Raw genomic sequence first — 16,858 nt, forward strand, 5'->3', positions numbered from 1 at the left:
AGAGAATGGGTGCACCAGGGCCTCCAGCTACTGAAAATGAACTTCAGATGCATGCATCACCTGTAAGCCGGATCCTGGGGAATTGAGCCTCGAACCGGGGTCCGTAGGCTTCACAGGCAAGTGCTTACCTGCTAAGCCACCTCTCCAGCCCCTTTCCTCTTGTTTTTCCTTGAGTCTCACTATTTGCTCTCTTAGCTTTCTTCCATAGGAAAGCTCCTGGCAGAGGCCATGGTGCCATGAGTGTTCCTTCTCTCTATATACACACCTAAGTTCTGTCTTCCACATGCGTATAGACCTACCTCAGTCTTTCCTTGAAACCCTCAGTCTAACCCCCTCCACGTGCTTGCAGTTCTGCTCCAGTTTTTCCCAAAAACAAACCTTAACTTCTCTTAAATGTACCTCATAAAGCATGCAGTGTTTCCACATGACAGTATTTCTTGCTTCCCACATTTCTGACTCTGTTCTAGCTCCCAGTCTCCCTTAAATAAACCCCATAATTGATTTCTTCCTAAATAAACATAGTAATTCATGATTTATCCTGCTTGAGTCCATCTTTATCAATTCCTTGTTAAAGACAAGACAGAACCCAAATTCAAGGTTCATGAATTCTGGGGAGACCCCTCCTGAACCCCAAAATCCTGCATCATGATTTTCACTTCCCTGAAGTGGCCAAAGCCCTGAGGCAACACCTCAGGCCAGAAACAATTGCCCAGGGCCGTCTGATGCCCCAAAACTTCTACCCCCCATGGGTTCTCAAATTTCCAAAACTCCACTCTCCTTCTAGCTAAACTGTCTCCATGGCCAGTTTAATAAACTCCTAGATCCAGAATGCTATCTGCTTTAGTCCTCTATTATAAAACCAGGGATGAAAGTACCTCCAAACTGACTGCCTCAGCAGACTCCCCTCCTTTCCTTTCACCCCTGCCTTTTGGCTTTTCCTTCAGTGCTAGCTCCATTCTCTGATAAACCAGGTGACTGGGATCAAGTCCCTCTGGGCAGGGTTCAGGACCCCATTGCTCTCTTCCTGATTATTTCCAGAGCTTTGAGACTACCACATTCTTCCCCAGACATTCCCCTCATACCTCTCCACTGGGCAGAGCTCCCCACCCCCCACATCTGTCCCAGACCCTTGAACCAAAAGGAGACGTAAAGTCCAAATACCACACTTTTATTGCAAAACAGTCTGTCCACAATATAGATTGGACAATAGGACTGAAGATATGGCTTAGTGGTTAAGGTGCTTGCCAGCAAAGCAAAAAGGACCCAGGTTTAATTTCTCAATACTCACGTAAACCTTAATGCACAAGGTGCTGCATATGTCTGGAGTTCATTTGAAGTGGCTAGAGACCCTGAAACATCCATGCTCGCACTCTCTCTCACAAATAAATGAATAAATAATTTTAGGGCTGAAAGGATGGCTTAGCGGTTAAGGCATTTGCCTGCAAAGCCAAAGGACCCAGGTTCCATTCCCCAGGACCCACGTTAGCCAGATGCACAAGGGGGCGCACATATCTGGAGTTTGTTTGAATTGACTGGAGGCCCTGGTGCACCACTCTCCCTCTTTCTATGTCAAATAAATAAAAATAAAATATTTTTAGATGGGCATGGTGGCACATGCCTTTAATCCCAGCACTCGAGAGGCAGAGGTAGGAGTATTACTGTGAGTTCAAGGCCACCCTGAGATTCCATAGTGAATTCCAGGTCAGCCTGGGCTAGAGTGAGACCCTTCCTCAAAACACCAAAAAAATTTTTTATTAAATAATTTTTTATTTTAAAAACTAGGCTGGAAGGCTGGAAAAATGGCTTAATAGTTAAAGTGCTTGCCTGCAAAGCCTAAGGACCCAGGTTCAATTCCCCAGTACCTAAGTAAACCAGATACACACGGTGGCACATGCATCTGGAGTTTCTTTGCAGTGGCTAGAGGGCCTGGCATGCCCAATCATATTCTCTCTCTCCCTCTTTTTCTCCCTCAAATAAATAAATAAAAATAAAATATTTGCCGGTTGTGGTGGCGCATGCCTTTAATACCAGCACTCAGGAGGCAGAGGTATGAGGATCACCATGAGTTTGAAGCCATCCTGAGACTACATAATGAACTCCAGGTCAGCCTGGGCCAGAGTGAGACCCTACCTCAAAAAAACAAAAAAAAAAGAAAAAAGAAATAAAATATTTAAGCCAGGCATGTTGGCACATGCCTTTAATCCCAGCACTTGAGAGGCAGAGGTAGGAGGATTGTTGTGAGTTCAAGGCCACTCTGGGACAACATAGTGAGTTCCAGGTCAGCCTGAGCTAGAATGAAACCTCCTGTCAGCAAACAAAACAAAAGGTTGGAGAGATGGCTTAGCGGTTAAGGCGCTTGCCTGCGAAACCTACAAACTCTGGTTCAGTTCTCCATGTCCTACATAAGCCCATTCTCTCTCTCTCTCTCTCTCTCTCTCTCTCTCTTCCTCTCTCTGTCTCTAATAAATAAATAAATAAAAATAAAATATTTTTAAAAATCTGCTTTAAAAAACGTTTAGGCAATACATAGGTTTCCTACTATGTTAAGCTATGAGTATTGAAAACCAAGTCATGTGTTGTATGAAAGGAGAAAAGGTTAGCACTCCCCTTGACAAGGATGGAAAAGGCCATTGGGCCTTACAACATGCATAAATTAAGTCATGACTACCTACTTTGTGTAGCATCTAACCACTGGGTTTTGTTTTTTTGTTTGTTTGTTTGTTTTGGTTTTGGTTTTTCAAGGTAGGGTCTCACTCTAGCTCTGGCTGACCTAGAATTAACTCTGTATTCTCAGGGTGGCCTCGAACTCACAGCAATCCTCCTGCCTCTGCCTCCCGAGTGCTGGAATTAAAGGCGTGCACCACCATGCTCAGCTTTAACCACTGTTTTTATTGTACTTCTGTGTGAGTAGGAAGAAAACTCAGAAGCAGAGGCCAGTAAGCTAGAAAGGCAATATAAAGGAAATAGAAAGGGAGGGAAGGGGGGGCTTAATAGGATGGTATTGTATATATGTAAGTAGAAGAACAGATTAATGGGGTGAAAAGGCCTAAGTGGGGTTAGGGGAAGAGATTGAGTAAAGGAAAAGTGGAGGGAGGGCCAATCAAAATCTAAGAGAATATAAACAAGTCATATGGAAACCTACTTTTTTGGACAATGGAACACACAAGAGCCATAGATTGTTACTAGAAAATTTTCAGTGCCAGGGATAGGACACTTTCCAGTGAGTTGTTGACCAGGGAGGTCCCTGATGCCCCCAAAACATTACAGGTCATTGCCAAGGCCCTTGGTTTCCCATCAAAAATAGATGGTAAGACCCTATTGCTGAGGACTCCACATACTTGGGCTGCAAGGCCACTGAGAAATTCTGCTGGAGCTAAGCTGAAAACCTCCTCCATGTAGGCCAGCTGACAGAAAGCTGTAAAAAGCCATGCTGTACACAGTTCAATGGAAGAAAGAGAAATCACCTGTGAAGATCCCCAACAGTGGACACTGCAAATCTTGTATTTGGCCAGCCAGACCAAATGAGCCAATGGGTGCAATAGTGGCACATCTGTTATGGGGGAAACCAACCACCCTCTAATTTGACTGGAGGTCCGCTCCATGGGAAGGAATACATCCCTGATACTGAAAACCTATAACAGAGGTAGTCATGAGCCCTAGGGGGTAATGTCTGGTGGTATCTAGCTAAATAGATATACTATGTTCACCAAGCTTCCCAGTAAGCATTTAATGTTCACAGCTATGTATGAATGCTACTCTCACTTTTGGTTAGAGAAGCTTCTCTTTTCAGATGGCAGTGACCTTGGGATGACTCAAAAGGCATCATGGTGCTTAGAAGAAGTGACAGGAGTGCTCAGCCCTGAAATATCTCTATCACACCTTCCAAGGCTCAGGGTCCATTGCACAAGAGGTAGCAGAAAGAATGTAAGAGCCAAAGGAAGAATAGGACATCTTACAACATGCTCCTCCAGACACAAAATGGCCTGTATATCCATAACTTCACAGTGCCTGACACTACCTACACAAGGCCATCGTAATAGGAGGAAAAAATCATTACATCAAAATAAAAGAGAGAGTAATTGAGAGGAGGAGGGGATATGATGAAGAATGGAGTTTCAAAGGGGAAAGTGGGGGGAGGGGGAGCATTACCATGAGATACTGTTTATAATCATGGAAGTTGTTAATAAAAAAATAAACTGGAGCCAGGCGTGGTGGCGCACGCCTTTAATCCCAGCACTTGGGAGGCAGAGGTAGGAGGATCGCTGTGAGTTCAAGGCCACCCTGAGACTCCATAGTGAATTCCAGGTCAGCCTGGGCTAGAGTGAGACCCTACCTCAAAAAACCAAAAAAAAAAAAAAAATAAAAAAAAAAAAAATAAACTGGAACTAAAAGCTAAAATAATAAAATAATAATAATAATAATAATAATAATAATAATAATACAAATTGATGCCAGAGTGTTGGTTCACATCTTTAATCTCAGCACTCAGGAAGCAGAAGTAGGAGGATCACCATGATTTTGAGGCCACCCTCAAACTATATAGTGAATTCCAGGTCATCCTGGGCTAGAGTGAAACCTTATCTTAGGGGAAAAAAATCCAGTTTATTACCTTTTTCTGTGCTCCACATGTACCTCTGTACTCCATGTCAATCATGTTTTTCTGTGTATGACATGACATCTCTGTGACCAGCTGAGGCATCTGTTGTTCTGGGTTACAGGTCTTTTCTTTTTTTTCCTTTATTAGTTATGTACATACTCAGTGTGTAAATAGCTATGTTGGTACCATCGCTAACCTCTTCCCTGTCCTCCCCCTTCTGAAGGTACCCACCCTCATTGGGAAATGTGGGTCATGCATTGTGGGGGTGGCCATCAGTTAATGGGGAAGAGTCAATGTCTCTGTGCATAATGTCCCAACATGTGGCTCTAACAATCTTTCCGCCCCCTCTTCTGTAAATTTCCCTGAGCCATGTTGAATTCGTTTTAGGTCTACTTTAGTGATGAGGTCTTGGGAGCCTCTGTCTCTGGATATCTGGTTTGGTAGGAGTTGATTATTCTCTGTGACTATCTCCTTCACTCTTTTGCTGGTTCCAGGTTCACCAAAACAGCAGCATCCTTGCTCACTTCCCCAATTACTCTTGGTTCCAGTTGGGGCCCTGGTGAGGTGTGAAACAAGCTCAGAGCTGGGAGGTTTAGCGTCCTGTGTTAGAGTTCTTATAGACATGTTCCTATTAAACTGGACCTATACAGACCTTATTTCTCCTGAAGTAAAACTCACTCTCTCGTCTTCCAAGCCTCTCTCACGTTTACTGAGATTTTTCTCTTTCCAATGTCATGAGTCAATCTTTTTCTTTTCTTTTCTTTTTGTTTTTTGTTTTTCAAGATAGGGTCTCACTCTAGCCCAGGACCTAGAATTCACTATGTAGTCTCAGATTCGTGGTGATCCTCCTACTTCTGCCTCCCCAGTGCTGAGATTAAAGGCATGCTCCACCAAGCCCAGCTCAATATTTTATTTGTTTTATTTTTTTAAAGATTTTTATTTACTTATTAGGAACAGAAAGGGAAAGGGGGAGAGAATGGGCACACCAGGATCTCTAGCCACTGCAAATGAACTCCAGAGTCATGCATCACCATGTGCATCTGGCGTATGTGGGACCAGGAGAATCAAACCTAGGTCCTTAGGCTTCACAGGCATTCACTTTAACCATCTCTCCAGCCCCTATTTTTAATTTTTATTTATTTATTTGAGACAGGGAGAGAGTGAGTGAGAATGGGCACGCCAGGGTCTCTAGCCACTGCAAAGAAACTCCAGACGCATGTGCCACCATGTGCATCTGGCTTACGTGGAAACTGGAGAATCAAACCTGGGACCTTGGGCTTCACAGGCAAATGTCTTAACCACTAAGCCATCTATCTCTCCAGGCCCCTCCCCCCCCCTTTTTTTGGTTTTTCAAGGTAGGGTCTTGCTGTAGCCCAGACTGACCTGGAATTCACTATGTAGTCTCAGGGTGACCCTCAACTCACAGCAATCCTCCTACCTCTGTCTGGTGCTGGAATTAAAGGCATGTGCCACCATGCCTAGCTGAGTTAATCTTTTATTTGCCTATACAATAGTGTGTTTCACAGCTCCAGTTACAAATGGTCTCAAAAGTACCTGTTACTATTTGGGATTCTGAGAATGCCTTCAAGTATGGCTTTACTTCTAGAGCCACCTAAGTCTGCAAGGGAGGTGGCTTTTTAACCTGCTTGGTTAGAGCCTTTCTCAAGCTGCCCCTGAATAAAGCCGACTCTACTGTTGGGCCTGGTTTTCCCTCTTGTTTCATTTTCCTGCTTTTCCTAACACCCACCAGAGGTTCACATCCTGGAAGAGCTATGACTAGTTTTTGTTGTTGTTGCTTTTCTCAATTTGTTGGGGGGCAGGTAAATGAGGGGGAGTGGACACGCCAAGGCTTCTTGCCACTGCAAATAAACTCTAGACCTATGTACCACTTTGTGTATCTGGCTTTATGTGGATACTGGGGAATCAAACCCAAGTTGGCAGGCTTTGCCAGAAAGCACCTTTAACCAACTAACCGTCTCCTCAGCCCCTAATTTTTGTTTTGTTTTGGTTTTCTCAAGGTAGGGTTTCACTCTACTCCAGGCTGCCCTGGAATTCACTATGTAGTCTCAGGGTGGCCTGGAACTCATGATTCTCTTACCTACGCCTTCTGAATGCTGAGATCAAAGGCGTGCACACCACACCCGGCTTCCCAGCCTCTAATTTTAACTACTGTATGTTGACAACTTTGACATGAGAGAACCGAGAGCCCTGACAAAAAGAAAAGGGTCCAGGAACACTGAGGACCCCTCTGAAAGACATGCATATTCAGAAAGTATGCTGGTTCTGGTCATCAGGGTACTCTGAAGAGAGACCCCAGAGTACCAAGTTAGGGGAGGGAAGCCAAGGCCCAGTCTTGGGCAGCACTTGAAGTGGCCACTGGATCCCGAGGCTCTTTCTTGAACACCTCTACATGATGTTTTCCTGTCCCCAGCCTCAACACCAGGTCTCAGTCTCACTTGGGTTTGGCTTGATGTTGAACACCTGTGAGTGGGAGCTGTCCTTGCCCAGCCTAGGTGTTGACGCAGCTGCAGCTGCTGGTTCACTCACAGGCAGCCTGGAGCCCGAACCACCCACCGCTGGAGGCCACAGATACCACGCACGCCCCCAACATTCATGATCAAGTTCCAGGAAAGGAGTGTGGCTGTCCAGGCTGATCAGGTAAGGTCTTGGTGAAGCTGGGAGGTCAGGATTCAACCTGCCCCCTCTCTTGTAACACTCCTCGCCCGCCACGACCCTCGTCGTGCCTCCCCAGGGTATTCTGGTCTTCTGATGGAACAGGTGAGGTCAAAGGTCAACCTGAGATGAAGGTACTCCCAGGGTCAGTGTTCAGGAGCCTTATCAGGGTGGGAGAACAAAATGGGGTGACACTCCCATCAGGGCGGGAGGGTTACATTCCATCAAGGCGGGACCGGCAGTGTCAGGTGAAATAACAGTACCCTAAAAGCTGAGCCATTTTCTCTCACCCTAATCCTGGCTCGGACCCATTCAGCGAGAAATTGAGGCTCCACCATCTGAAAGCCGGGTCTGTAGCCGACTTTGCCGGCCACCCTCTCGCAGGCCCAGAGTAGCCCAAAGAGGACATCCCCACCTCCTAGCAGCTTCAAAGTGCAAAACCTTGGGTGGACTGCAGGCATCGCCCCGCCCCACAGTCACGCCCGCTTCCCGCTCGCGGCCACACCCCTGTCCGAGACGTCACAAAAAAAGGATCCCAAAGCCGCGACGACCCGGCGGCACGGCGCAGCCCAGCCCTGCCCGCCACCCCGTACACAGACATCCGCGGAGCTCTTCGCGGCGGAGACAACGACCTCCGGGCACAGCCTGAAACGCAAGGCGCCTGCGCGGCAGGGCAGGGGTGTGGGAGAAGACTCCGTTTCCCAGCGTGCCCCGCGGGCGGGCGCGCAGGTGCACTCCGGAACCCAGTGGAAGCAGCGCGCAGGCGCATTCGAAACCCGGCCGTGGCGCGCAGACGTATTTACGACCCGGCGGCGGCGGTGCGCAAGCGTACTCAAGGTTCGGCAGCGACACGCAGGCGCATTCGAGGCCCGGCAGCGACACGCAGGCGCATTCGGCGCGGGCCGGGCCGGGCCGAAGCCAGCGCCGGGCGGGCGGCGACACCAGAGCGAGTGGAGCCTCCGGGGGCCCCGGGTGGCGGCGGCGGCGGCGCAGAAGAGGAAGGCGGCGGCTCTCCCCCGGCCGGCGCGCGGCCCGGCCCGTCCCGCGAGCTTGCGGCGGTCCAGCGGCCCGGTCCGGCCCCGGGTCCGTCTTCCGCCGCCGCCGCCGCCGCCATGGCCCGGCCGCTCGTGCCCAGCTCGCAGAAGGCGCTGCTGCTGGAGCTAAAGGGACTGCAAGAGGAACCGGTGGAGGGCTTCCGCGTGACGCTGGTGGACGAGGGCGACCTGTATAACTGGGAGGTGGCCATCTTCGGACCCCCCAACACCTACTACGAGGGAGGCTATTTCAAGGTGAGCGTGCCTCAGTTTCCCCTTGGTGCCGGGCCTTGCAGGGGATGCAGGAGTCTCACTTATTTTTCTTGGGGCGCCTTCTGATCTCACTCTGGCGGCAGTCGGTTCCCTAAAAACTGCTGGTCAAGATGTTCCCTCCCACCCCAGGGAAGGGAGAGGGACCCAGATGGAGTCTTGGTAGGCACACCCGCTTGCATGGTGGCCACCCTTTGTCCATACAGCCGATCTGGCTGCAATTGGATAGTGGGATAGTGGAGGCAGGGGGCTGGCCGCCATTCTGATCCCCGAGCTCCAGCCATCCCTTCTCAGGTTGCACGAAGCAGGTGGCTCACTAGAGCCTTGGCCTCGTGTTCAGGGCACTTTCCCTCTGCCCTCTGCTGGGTTAGGGCCCATTGTATGCATGCCTCTCTAGCTCAGCCTGACCTGAAACTCGATTTGTAGCGCCAGCTGGCCTGGAACTCAAGGCAGCCCTTGCCTCGCCTCCAGAGTGCTGGGATTATAGACCTGAGCCACCACACCCAGCTTTTGTTTGTCTTGTTCTGTTTTGTTTGTCGAGGCAGGGTCTCTGTAGCTTAGGCTGGCCTTGAACTCACAGTGATCATTCAGCCTCAACCTCCCAAGTACTGCGACTATAGGCATGAACTACCACAGCTGGCTGATAATGCCTCATATTTTGGTGGGGAGCTGGGAGCCCAGGGCTGTCTCCAGAAGGAATTTTCTCGTCTCTGCCTGAGCCCAGCCATAGATCTGGACTCCCAACAGGGTCACAGTCTTGTTGTGGGGCTAGAAGGACAAGGCTGGAGGCTCCCTCCTTCTTGCCGTGTGTGGAGCAGGTGAGAGCCGAAGCTGCAGCCAGGCGTGGCTGTGCAGGTGGGGGGAGTGACAGGTGTCTGTGTTTGCACTGTGCTAATGTTCTAACTGACAGCAACAGCCTCCTGCCGGGAGTGGGGGTGATGTGGTGTCTGTTTCTTTGTTTGTTTGGTTTTTTGTTTTTGTTTTTTGGAAACAGGGTCTCTTGTAGCCCAGGCTGGCCTCAAACTACTACATGTAGTTGAGGATGACCTTGACCTATGCATTCTCCTGCCTCCACCTTCCCCGAGTTCTGGGATGACAGGCGTGCACCATTACTCCTGGTTTATGGGGTGCTTGGACAGAACCCAAGGCTTTGTGAATGCTAAGTTTGTGTATTACCACAGACTCCTGCTGGGGGTAATTCTTGAAGTGGGATTCCTGAGTATAGGCTAGAGTGTGGTGTGGGGTACAGATGCCCTCATTTCCCACCTTGGTAGGCCCTGGATTGAGACACCTTTAAGATGTGTCCACACTGTACCTCCCCTGGTAGGGTGAAGGCTCCGCCCAGAGCAGTGACATTTGAATCCTTCCTAGTGGCCAGGACTGCAAACATGTCTGAGATCCGGAGGGGCTTGTGTCTGCGACTGGTTCTCACCCGTGGGTGGAGACTCCTAAGCTTTCATTAACTTAGGAACAGCTGGGGAGGGTCCAAAGGCTGTGTCCTCAGAAGCCAACATAGGACCCTCGCTGTTGTTATGAGTGGCTGGAATGTGGGAAAGACCTGTGCAACCGGAAGGGGGAGTGTGAATGTGTCTACAGAGTGATGAGGTGCCCAGGGTCACCGCTGCTGCCTGGGAGCTTCTGCTGTGCTTGCTCTGGGTCTCCCAGTTTCATCCATTCTCTTCCATGAGCAGGCTCTAGACTGGACAGGGTGACCCTCCCCATGGCCCACCAGCTGTGTGCCATTAGGCACGATGCTCTCAGTCTCTGGGCCTCAGTTGGCATGGCAGTGCAAGGCATGTTGGTAGTTGCTTCTGCGCAGGGGCATGATGGGACTTGATGGGACTGAGACTGGTTCTCCCCACTCAGTTGTTCCCAAGGACCAAGGGCTAGAAACCCAGCACAAGGGCTGGAGAGATGGCACAGTCGTAAGGCACTTGCTTGCAAAGCCTGACTGCCTGGGTTTCATCCCCAAGTACCCACGTAAAAGCCAGATGCATGAAGTGGTGCATGTGTCTGGAGTTCCTTTGAAGCAGTAAGAGGCCCTGGCATGCACACAGCACTCTCTCCTCACAAATAAAATATTTTAAAAAATAGAGCTGGAGAGATGGCTTAGCGGTTAAGCTCTTGCCTGTGAAGTCCAAGGACCCTGATATGTGGCTCAATTCCCCAGGTCCCACGTAAGCCAGATGCCCAAGGTGGCACATGCAACTAGAGTTCGTTTGCAGTGGCTGGAGGCCCTGGTGCACCCATTTTCTCTCTCTCAGTTTGCCTCTTTGTCTGTCACTCTCAAACAAATAAAAGAGCTGGGACCGGGCATGGTGGCACACGCCCTTAATCGCAGCACTCACTCGGGAGGCAGAGGTAGGAGGATCATCATGAGTTTGAGGCCACCCTGAGACCACCTAGTGAATTCCAAGTCAGCCTGAGCTAGAATGAGACCCTACCTCGAAAAACTAAAAAAAGAAAAGAAACCAAGGGCTGGAGAGATGGCTTAGCAGTTAAGGCACTTGCCTGTGAAGCCCAGGTTCAAGTCTCCAGGTCTCACATAAGCCAGATGCACATGGTGGCATATGTGTCTGGAGTTCATTTGCATTGCCTTCCCCTCTCTGCCTCAAATAAATCTTTTAAGAAAGAAAAAAGAAACCCAGAAGCTGGGGGTGGTGGCACACACCTTTAATCGCAGCACTTGGGAGACAGATAGGAGTGCCATGAGTTCGAGGCCACCCTGAGACTACATAGTGAATTCCAGGTCAGCCTGAGCTACAGTGAGACACTACCTCGGTTGGGGGAGGATGGGACCCAAAGGTTGGAGAGATGGCTTAGCAGTTAAGGCGTTTGCCAACAAATCCAAAGGACCCAATTTCAATTCCCCATCAATAAAACCAGATGCACAAGGTGGTGTATGCATCTGAAGTTTGTTTGCAGTGGGTGGAGGCATCTGGAGTTTGTTTGCTGTGCCTATCTTCTCCCTCCCTCTATGTCTGCCTCTTTCTCTTTCAAATAAAGAAAATATTTTATTTATTTATCTTTTTTTTTTTTCTTTCTTTTTTTTGAGGTAGGGTTTCTCATTTTAGCCTAGGGTAACCTGGAATTCACTATGTAGTCTCAAGATGGCATCCAGCTCACAGTAATCCTCCTACCTCTGCCTCCTGAATCCTGGAATTAAAGGTGTGTGCCACCATGCCCAGCTCATTTTTGGGCTTTTCTGAGTCACCTCACCCTTAAATTAGAACCAGACATGAAAGGATAAATGACCAGAATTGGAATGATACATACTAGGGGTTGAGGGAGTATTGAAGCCAGTACCAGCACTGAGGAGGCTGAGGCAGGAGGATCACCATGAGTTCAAGGCCACCCTGAGACCACATAGTGAATTCCAGGTCAGTCTGGGCTAAAGTGAGACCTTACCTCAAAAAACCAAAAACAAGAAAAAAAGAAAAGAAACCCAGCACAGCATAGTATAGTCCCACTCCATCCCCACCCCCCGGACTTCAGGAGCTGCTTGCCTGTGCCCCACAGGACTCTGCTAAGTGGGGTCCTGAGCCTGAAGCCTAAGAACTGCTGCAGACTGCAGGCTTCCTCTTCTGCCCACTCAGCCTGGAGGGCAGCGGGGAATGAGCGGCCCTGGCAGGCAGGTGGCCCTTGGCCTGGAGCCTGGGCGGTACTGGTGGGAAGGTGCTGGCATGAATGTCTCCCCCAGGGCAGAAGGCCCTGCTGAGTCATCTCCCAGGCCTGCTCCGGCCAGGTGGACAGCTTCCAGCCTAACCCCTTGGCCTGGTTGCCTGGGGCCCTTGTGTTGCTTGAGCATTGGGGTCCACCTTTCCTGTAGTTCTGCTGGGCTTAGCTACTGGGTTGCACAGGATCTGGGGTCAGCCCTGAGTGGACAGACGGTCTCTTGTGAATGAGGAGTACCTTGTCCTTCCTGGGTACACCCCAAACACCTGCTTTTAGAGAACAAGCCTCAATTGCCCTGTCTGTGCAGTGGGGCTCATGGGGCCACCTTCCACTTAAGCACCCCTGCTTTCTTCCACCTACAGGCTCGCCTCAAGTTCCCCATCGACTACCCTTACTCTCCACCAGCCTTCCGGTTCCTGACCAAGATGTGGCACCCGAACATCTATGAGGTGAGCACATGCCTTCCCATACACACAGGCCTCCCACATGCCTACCTGGCATGCAGTCACCTTCCACACACTTACCCCCCACGTGCCTCCCTGCACCTCGCCCATCTGACCCAGCTTTGGAGCCCAGATCTAGACTGACCATCCTGTCCTTACGTAGACAGGGGACGTGTGCATCTCCATCTTGCACCCACCGGTTGATGACCCTCAGAGTGGGGAGCTGCCCTCGGAGCGGTGGAACCCCACACAGAATGTCAGGTGAAGCTGGCACTAGGGACACGTGGGAAGAAATAGCCCTGGGGCACCTCCTCCACTGTGCCCTAGGGTAGTGTCCACAAGGACACTGCTGCTGCTCCAGCCCCTGCTGCCTGGGTTCTCCCAGTTGGGGGAGGGCAGTGGTGTTGGCCTTGGGACATCCAAATGGCCAGGAGCTTACTTTCCATGCTATGCCAGGACCATCCTGCTGAGTGTGATATCCCTGCTGAACGAGCCCAACACCTTCTCACCCGCCAATGTGGACGCTTCAGTGATGTACAGGAAGTGGAAGGAGAGCAAGGGCAAGGACCGCGAGTACACAGACATCATCCGGTGAGCCTGGGGCCCTGTGCTAGCCTCCCTGTGCCTGTTTTTTTCTGTTGTGTTTGTCGTTTATTTGCAAGGAGGGAGAGAATGAATATGAATAGGTGTGTGGGGCCTCGGGCCACTGCAAATGAACTCTAGATGCGCGTGCCCCTCTGTGCACCTGCCTTTACGGGATACTGGGGAATCAAACTAAGTTGCTAGGCATTGCAGGCAAGTGCCCCGACCATTGAACTATCTCTCCAGCTTTATTTGCTTACTTACTTACTTACTTATTTATTTATTTTTGATGTAGGGTCTTGCTGTAGCCCAGGCTGACCTGGAATTCACTGTGTAGTCTCAGGGTGGCTTCAAACTCACTTCTGCCTCCCAAGCAGTGGGGTTAAAGGTGTGTTATCACCATACCTGGCTACCCCACTTGTTCTTGTTGAGTTATTTTCATTTACCTTATGTTAGTGTTTGCTGAGCCAGGGTCTTACATAGCCCAGGTTGGCTTAGAATTCTGTAGTGAAGGGTCACTACACCCAGCTTCATTTACCTTTCAGCTAAAAGTAACGTGCTCAGCCGTTCTCTTCTCTAGTGCTGACCTCAGTGACTGAGTGTACATACAGCCTGCTACTACCTCACTGCTGGTGCCCAAGCCCAACAGCAGAGGAGCTAAACCTGTCCCCTGTACTGGCCTTGTCATGCAGAGAGCAGTCCAAGACCTCAGAGTTTAGATGGAGCCACAGCTTGGTGATCAGGTTTGGCCTAGCACATGTGAAGTGCCTGACCCTGGTTGATTCTGGGTCAAAGAAAAGACCACTGCATCAGTCCATTTCATCTGCTGGGCACCCGAACTTCCTTGGCCTCCCACTGGTCTTGAACTCACAGTCCTCCCGCCTCACCCTCCTGAGGGCTAGGGTGGCAGGTGCCAGCCCTTCTCCTGCAGGTAGACCTGTCCTGAGCTGGTGGCTACACTCAGCCCCCCACTGGGATTGATAGCTGCTCCTTGGTTGTCACACTTGGCAGGAGACAGGATCAGTGGCCCTGCTTCATCAGACCTCCATGGTGGGATTGTGCAGTTTCCCAGCCTTAGTTCTGCCTTATTGTTGTTGACACTTGTGTGATGTGTCATGTGGAAGCAGAAAGTATTTGGGTTTTTTGTTGTTGTTGTTTGTTTGTTTATTTAAGGTAGGGTTTCCCTCTAGCCCAGGCTGACCTAGAATTCAGTATGTGGCAATCATCCTGCCCCAGCTTTCTGTGTGCTGGGATTAAAGGCATACGCCACCATGCCTGGCAGAAACAGAGGTGTTTTTTGTTGTTGTTGTTCTTTTTTTTTAATTATCATTATGTATAGATGCATCATGTTTTTAAGCTTGAGACACTGCTCATGGCCACATGCTATCCTTGTTCCTCTGAACGTGTGAACCCCACCATCCCCAGGGGTAGAACACAGCCTGTCCTGCTGTCCACTACAACTTAACAGTGGCCACCACCGTGCACCAGTCCTGGAATGCCGAGCCCTTGGACACTGGGTCAAGCTCACATGGTTGGCTCATGGCCCAGTTCTTCCCACTACTCCCTGCCAATACCCAGCACACAGCAGAAAGCACTGGACTGTTTTACCTATCTAGCCCTGTGAGGGTGTGGGGACAGGAAAGCCCCAGGAGCAGCTGGTGGGGTGGGGGCTTGCATTGCCTGCAGTCTGTAGGATGGTCTCACCTCATAGTGCTGCCTATGGTGCCATAGGAACCTGCACCCAGCAATCTGTGTGTCCACTGCTCACTGCTCCAGCAGCCCCTGACACTGAGTCCATCCTGAAGCCCACACAGGCCATGGCTCCCAACGGCTCCCCTTGCAATTTGCTGCCTCCACCTTATGGCTCTTGCCGCGGCAGCTCCCCAGCTCCTTACCTGCCCATGATTCAGAGCACACAGCCCCAGGCTGAGGGCTGGGAGTCTTCTGGGGTTTGTTTTGCTTTGAAACAGGGTCTCACTACATAGTCCAGGCTGGTTTTTGTTTTATTTATTTATTTATTTATTTATTTATTTATTTATTTGAGAGCGACAGACACAGAGAGAAAGACAGATAGAGGGAGAGAGAGGGAATGGGCGCGCCAGGGCTTCCAGCCTCTGCAAACGAACTCCAGATGCGTGCGCCCCCTTATGCATCTGGCTAACATGGGACCTAGGGAACCAAGCCTCGAACCGGGGTCCTTAGGCTTCACAGGCAAGCGCTTAACCGCTAAGCCATCTCTCCAGCCCCCAGGCTGGTTTTGAGCTCACAGCTTTCCTCCTACCTCAACCTCTTAGTGCTGGGTTTGAAGAGACTTGCACCACCACACCTGGCTTTTTTCTTTTTGAGGTGAGGAGTTGAGGTAGGGTCTCACTCTAGCTCAGGCTGACCTGGAATTCACTGTGTCGTCCCAGGGTTGGCCTCGAACCGCCTACCTCTGCCTCCTGAGTGCTGGAATTAAAGGCGTGCACCACTACGCATACCTGGCTTTTTTTTTTTTTTTTTTTTTTTTTCCTCGCATTAGCTCGTGCTGACCTGGAATTCACTATGTGCTCTCAGGGTAGCTTCAAACTCAGGGTGATCCTCCTACCTTGGCCTCTCAAATGCTGGGAGGCACCACTACTATTCCTAACCCCCACCTCATTCATTTATTATTTATTTATTTGAGACAGAGGGGGAGAGAGAGAAAGTGAGAATGGATGCACCAGGGCCTCTAGCCACTGCAAATGAACTCCAGATGCATGTGCCACCATGTGCATCTGGCTTACGTGGGACCTGGAGAATCAAATCTGGGTCCTTTTGCTTTGCAGGCAAGCGTCGTAACCTCTAAGCCATCTCTCCAGCCCCCTCCCACTTCATTTTTTATCCTTATCTGGCTTGAGGGCATCCACTCAGCCTGTGGATAGGGTTTCCCTATGTCAATTTCTAGGGTCCTGCCATGTCTGAGCTGCTGTCATTTGATCTGTCCCTCCCCCAGGAAGCAGGTCCTGGGGACCAAGGTGGACGCAGAGCGTGATGGTGTGAAGGTACCCACCACGCTTGCCGAGTACTGCGTGAAGACCAAGGCGCCGGCGCCCGAGGAGGGCTCGGACCTCTTCTATGATGACTACTACGAGGACGGTGAGGTGGAGGAGGCCGATAGCTGCTTCGGGGACGACGAGGATGACTCTGGCGCCGAGGAGTCCTGACACAGCAACCCCCGCCAAAATAAACTTACAAATTTTACCTCACTAGGACCTGTGTGGGCCTCGGGCGCAGACTACCTCACGGAGGCCTCGTGTAGGCTCCGTCCCAGCGTCCTTAGGTGTTGCTTGTGCGTTTCCCTCCCTGAGGAGGAGCAGTGGCCCTCACGTGAGGCAGACCCACTTCCCAGGCCCCCCAAACCAGGAGACAACGGGCCAGGGCCGAGACTGCCAGCTGTGGCAGCCAGAAACTCAGGGCCTGCGGCTCCCCTGCTTCCTGTGTGAAATTAAATAAAACAGCTTTGTGAGAAGGCCCAGGAGAGGAGGCAAGAAGGCTGTTTGTCACCAGGTGCCTCTGCAGACCTGTGCACCTGGGTTGGGAGGGGCGAGAGCTCTGGTAACCTG

At 50.6% G+C, this 16,858-nt stretch overlaps 1 protein-coding gene and 1 non-coding gene across 2 annotated transcripts; both read left to right on the forward strand.

Moving 5' to 3' along the window:
* Window positions 1-2,573: 2,573 nt before the first annotated feature.
* LOC123455219 lies at window positions 2,574-2,700 on the forward strand. Its single transcript, XR_006633764.1, has one exon. It is a non-coding gene; the product is annotated as a U6atac minor spliceosomal RNA (small nuclear RNA).
* A 5,644-nt stretch (window positions 2,701-8,344) lies between these two features.
* Cdc34 (cell division cycle 34, ubiqiutin conjugating enzyme) lies at window positions 8,345-16,501 on the forward strand. Its single transcript, XM_004654858.2, has 5 exons — window positions 8,345-8,559; window positions 12,612-12,698; window positions 12,856-12,953; window positions 13,149-13,283; window positions 16,249-16,501. Exons 1-5 carry the CDS (start codon window positions 8,383-8,385, stop codon window positions 16,457-16,459), a joined length of 708 nt encoding a protein of 235 aa, XP_004654915.1. The 5' UTR covers window positions 8,345-8,382; the 3' UTR covers window positions 16,460-16,501.
* Window positions 16,502-16,858: the final 357 nt, after the last annotated feature.

This window comes from Jaculus jaculus, chromosome 15 (assembly GCF_020740685.1).
Source record: "Jaculus jaculus isolate mJacJac1 chromosome 15, mJacJac1.mat.Y.cur, whole genome shotgun sequence".
Classification (NCBI taxonomy): domain Eukaryota; kingdom Metazoa; phylum Chordata; class Mammalia; order Rodentia; family Dipodidae; genus Jaculus; species Jaculus jaculus.

What these genes read in the sequence shown, in the direction of transcription:
- Cdc34 (XM_004654858.2), top strand. Translation starts at nt 8,383, where the DNA reads ATGGCCCGGCCGCTCGTGCCCAGCTCGCAGAAGGCGCTGCTGCTGGAG. An exon ending in ACGAGGGAGGCTATTTCAAG is followed by an intron (nt 8,560 to 12,611) that starts GTGAGCGTGCCT and finishes TTCCACCTACAG; the next exon opens with GCTCGCCTCAAGTTCCCCAT. An exon ending in AACCCCACACAGAATGTCAG is followed by an intron (nt 12,954 to 13,148) that starts GTGAAGCTGGCA and finishes ATGCTATGCCAG; the next exon opens with GACCATCCTGCTGAGTGTGA.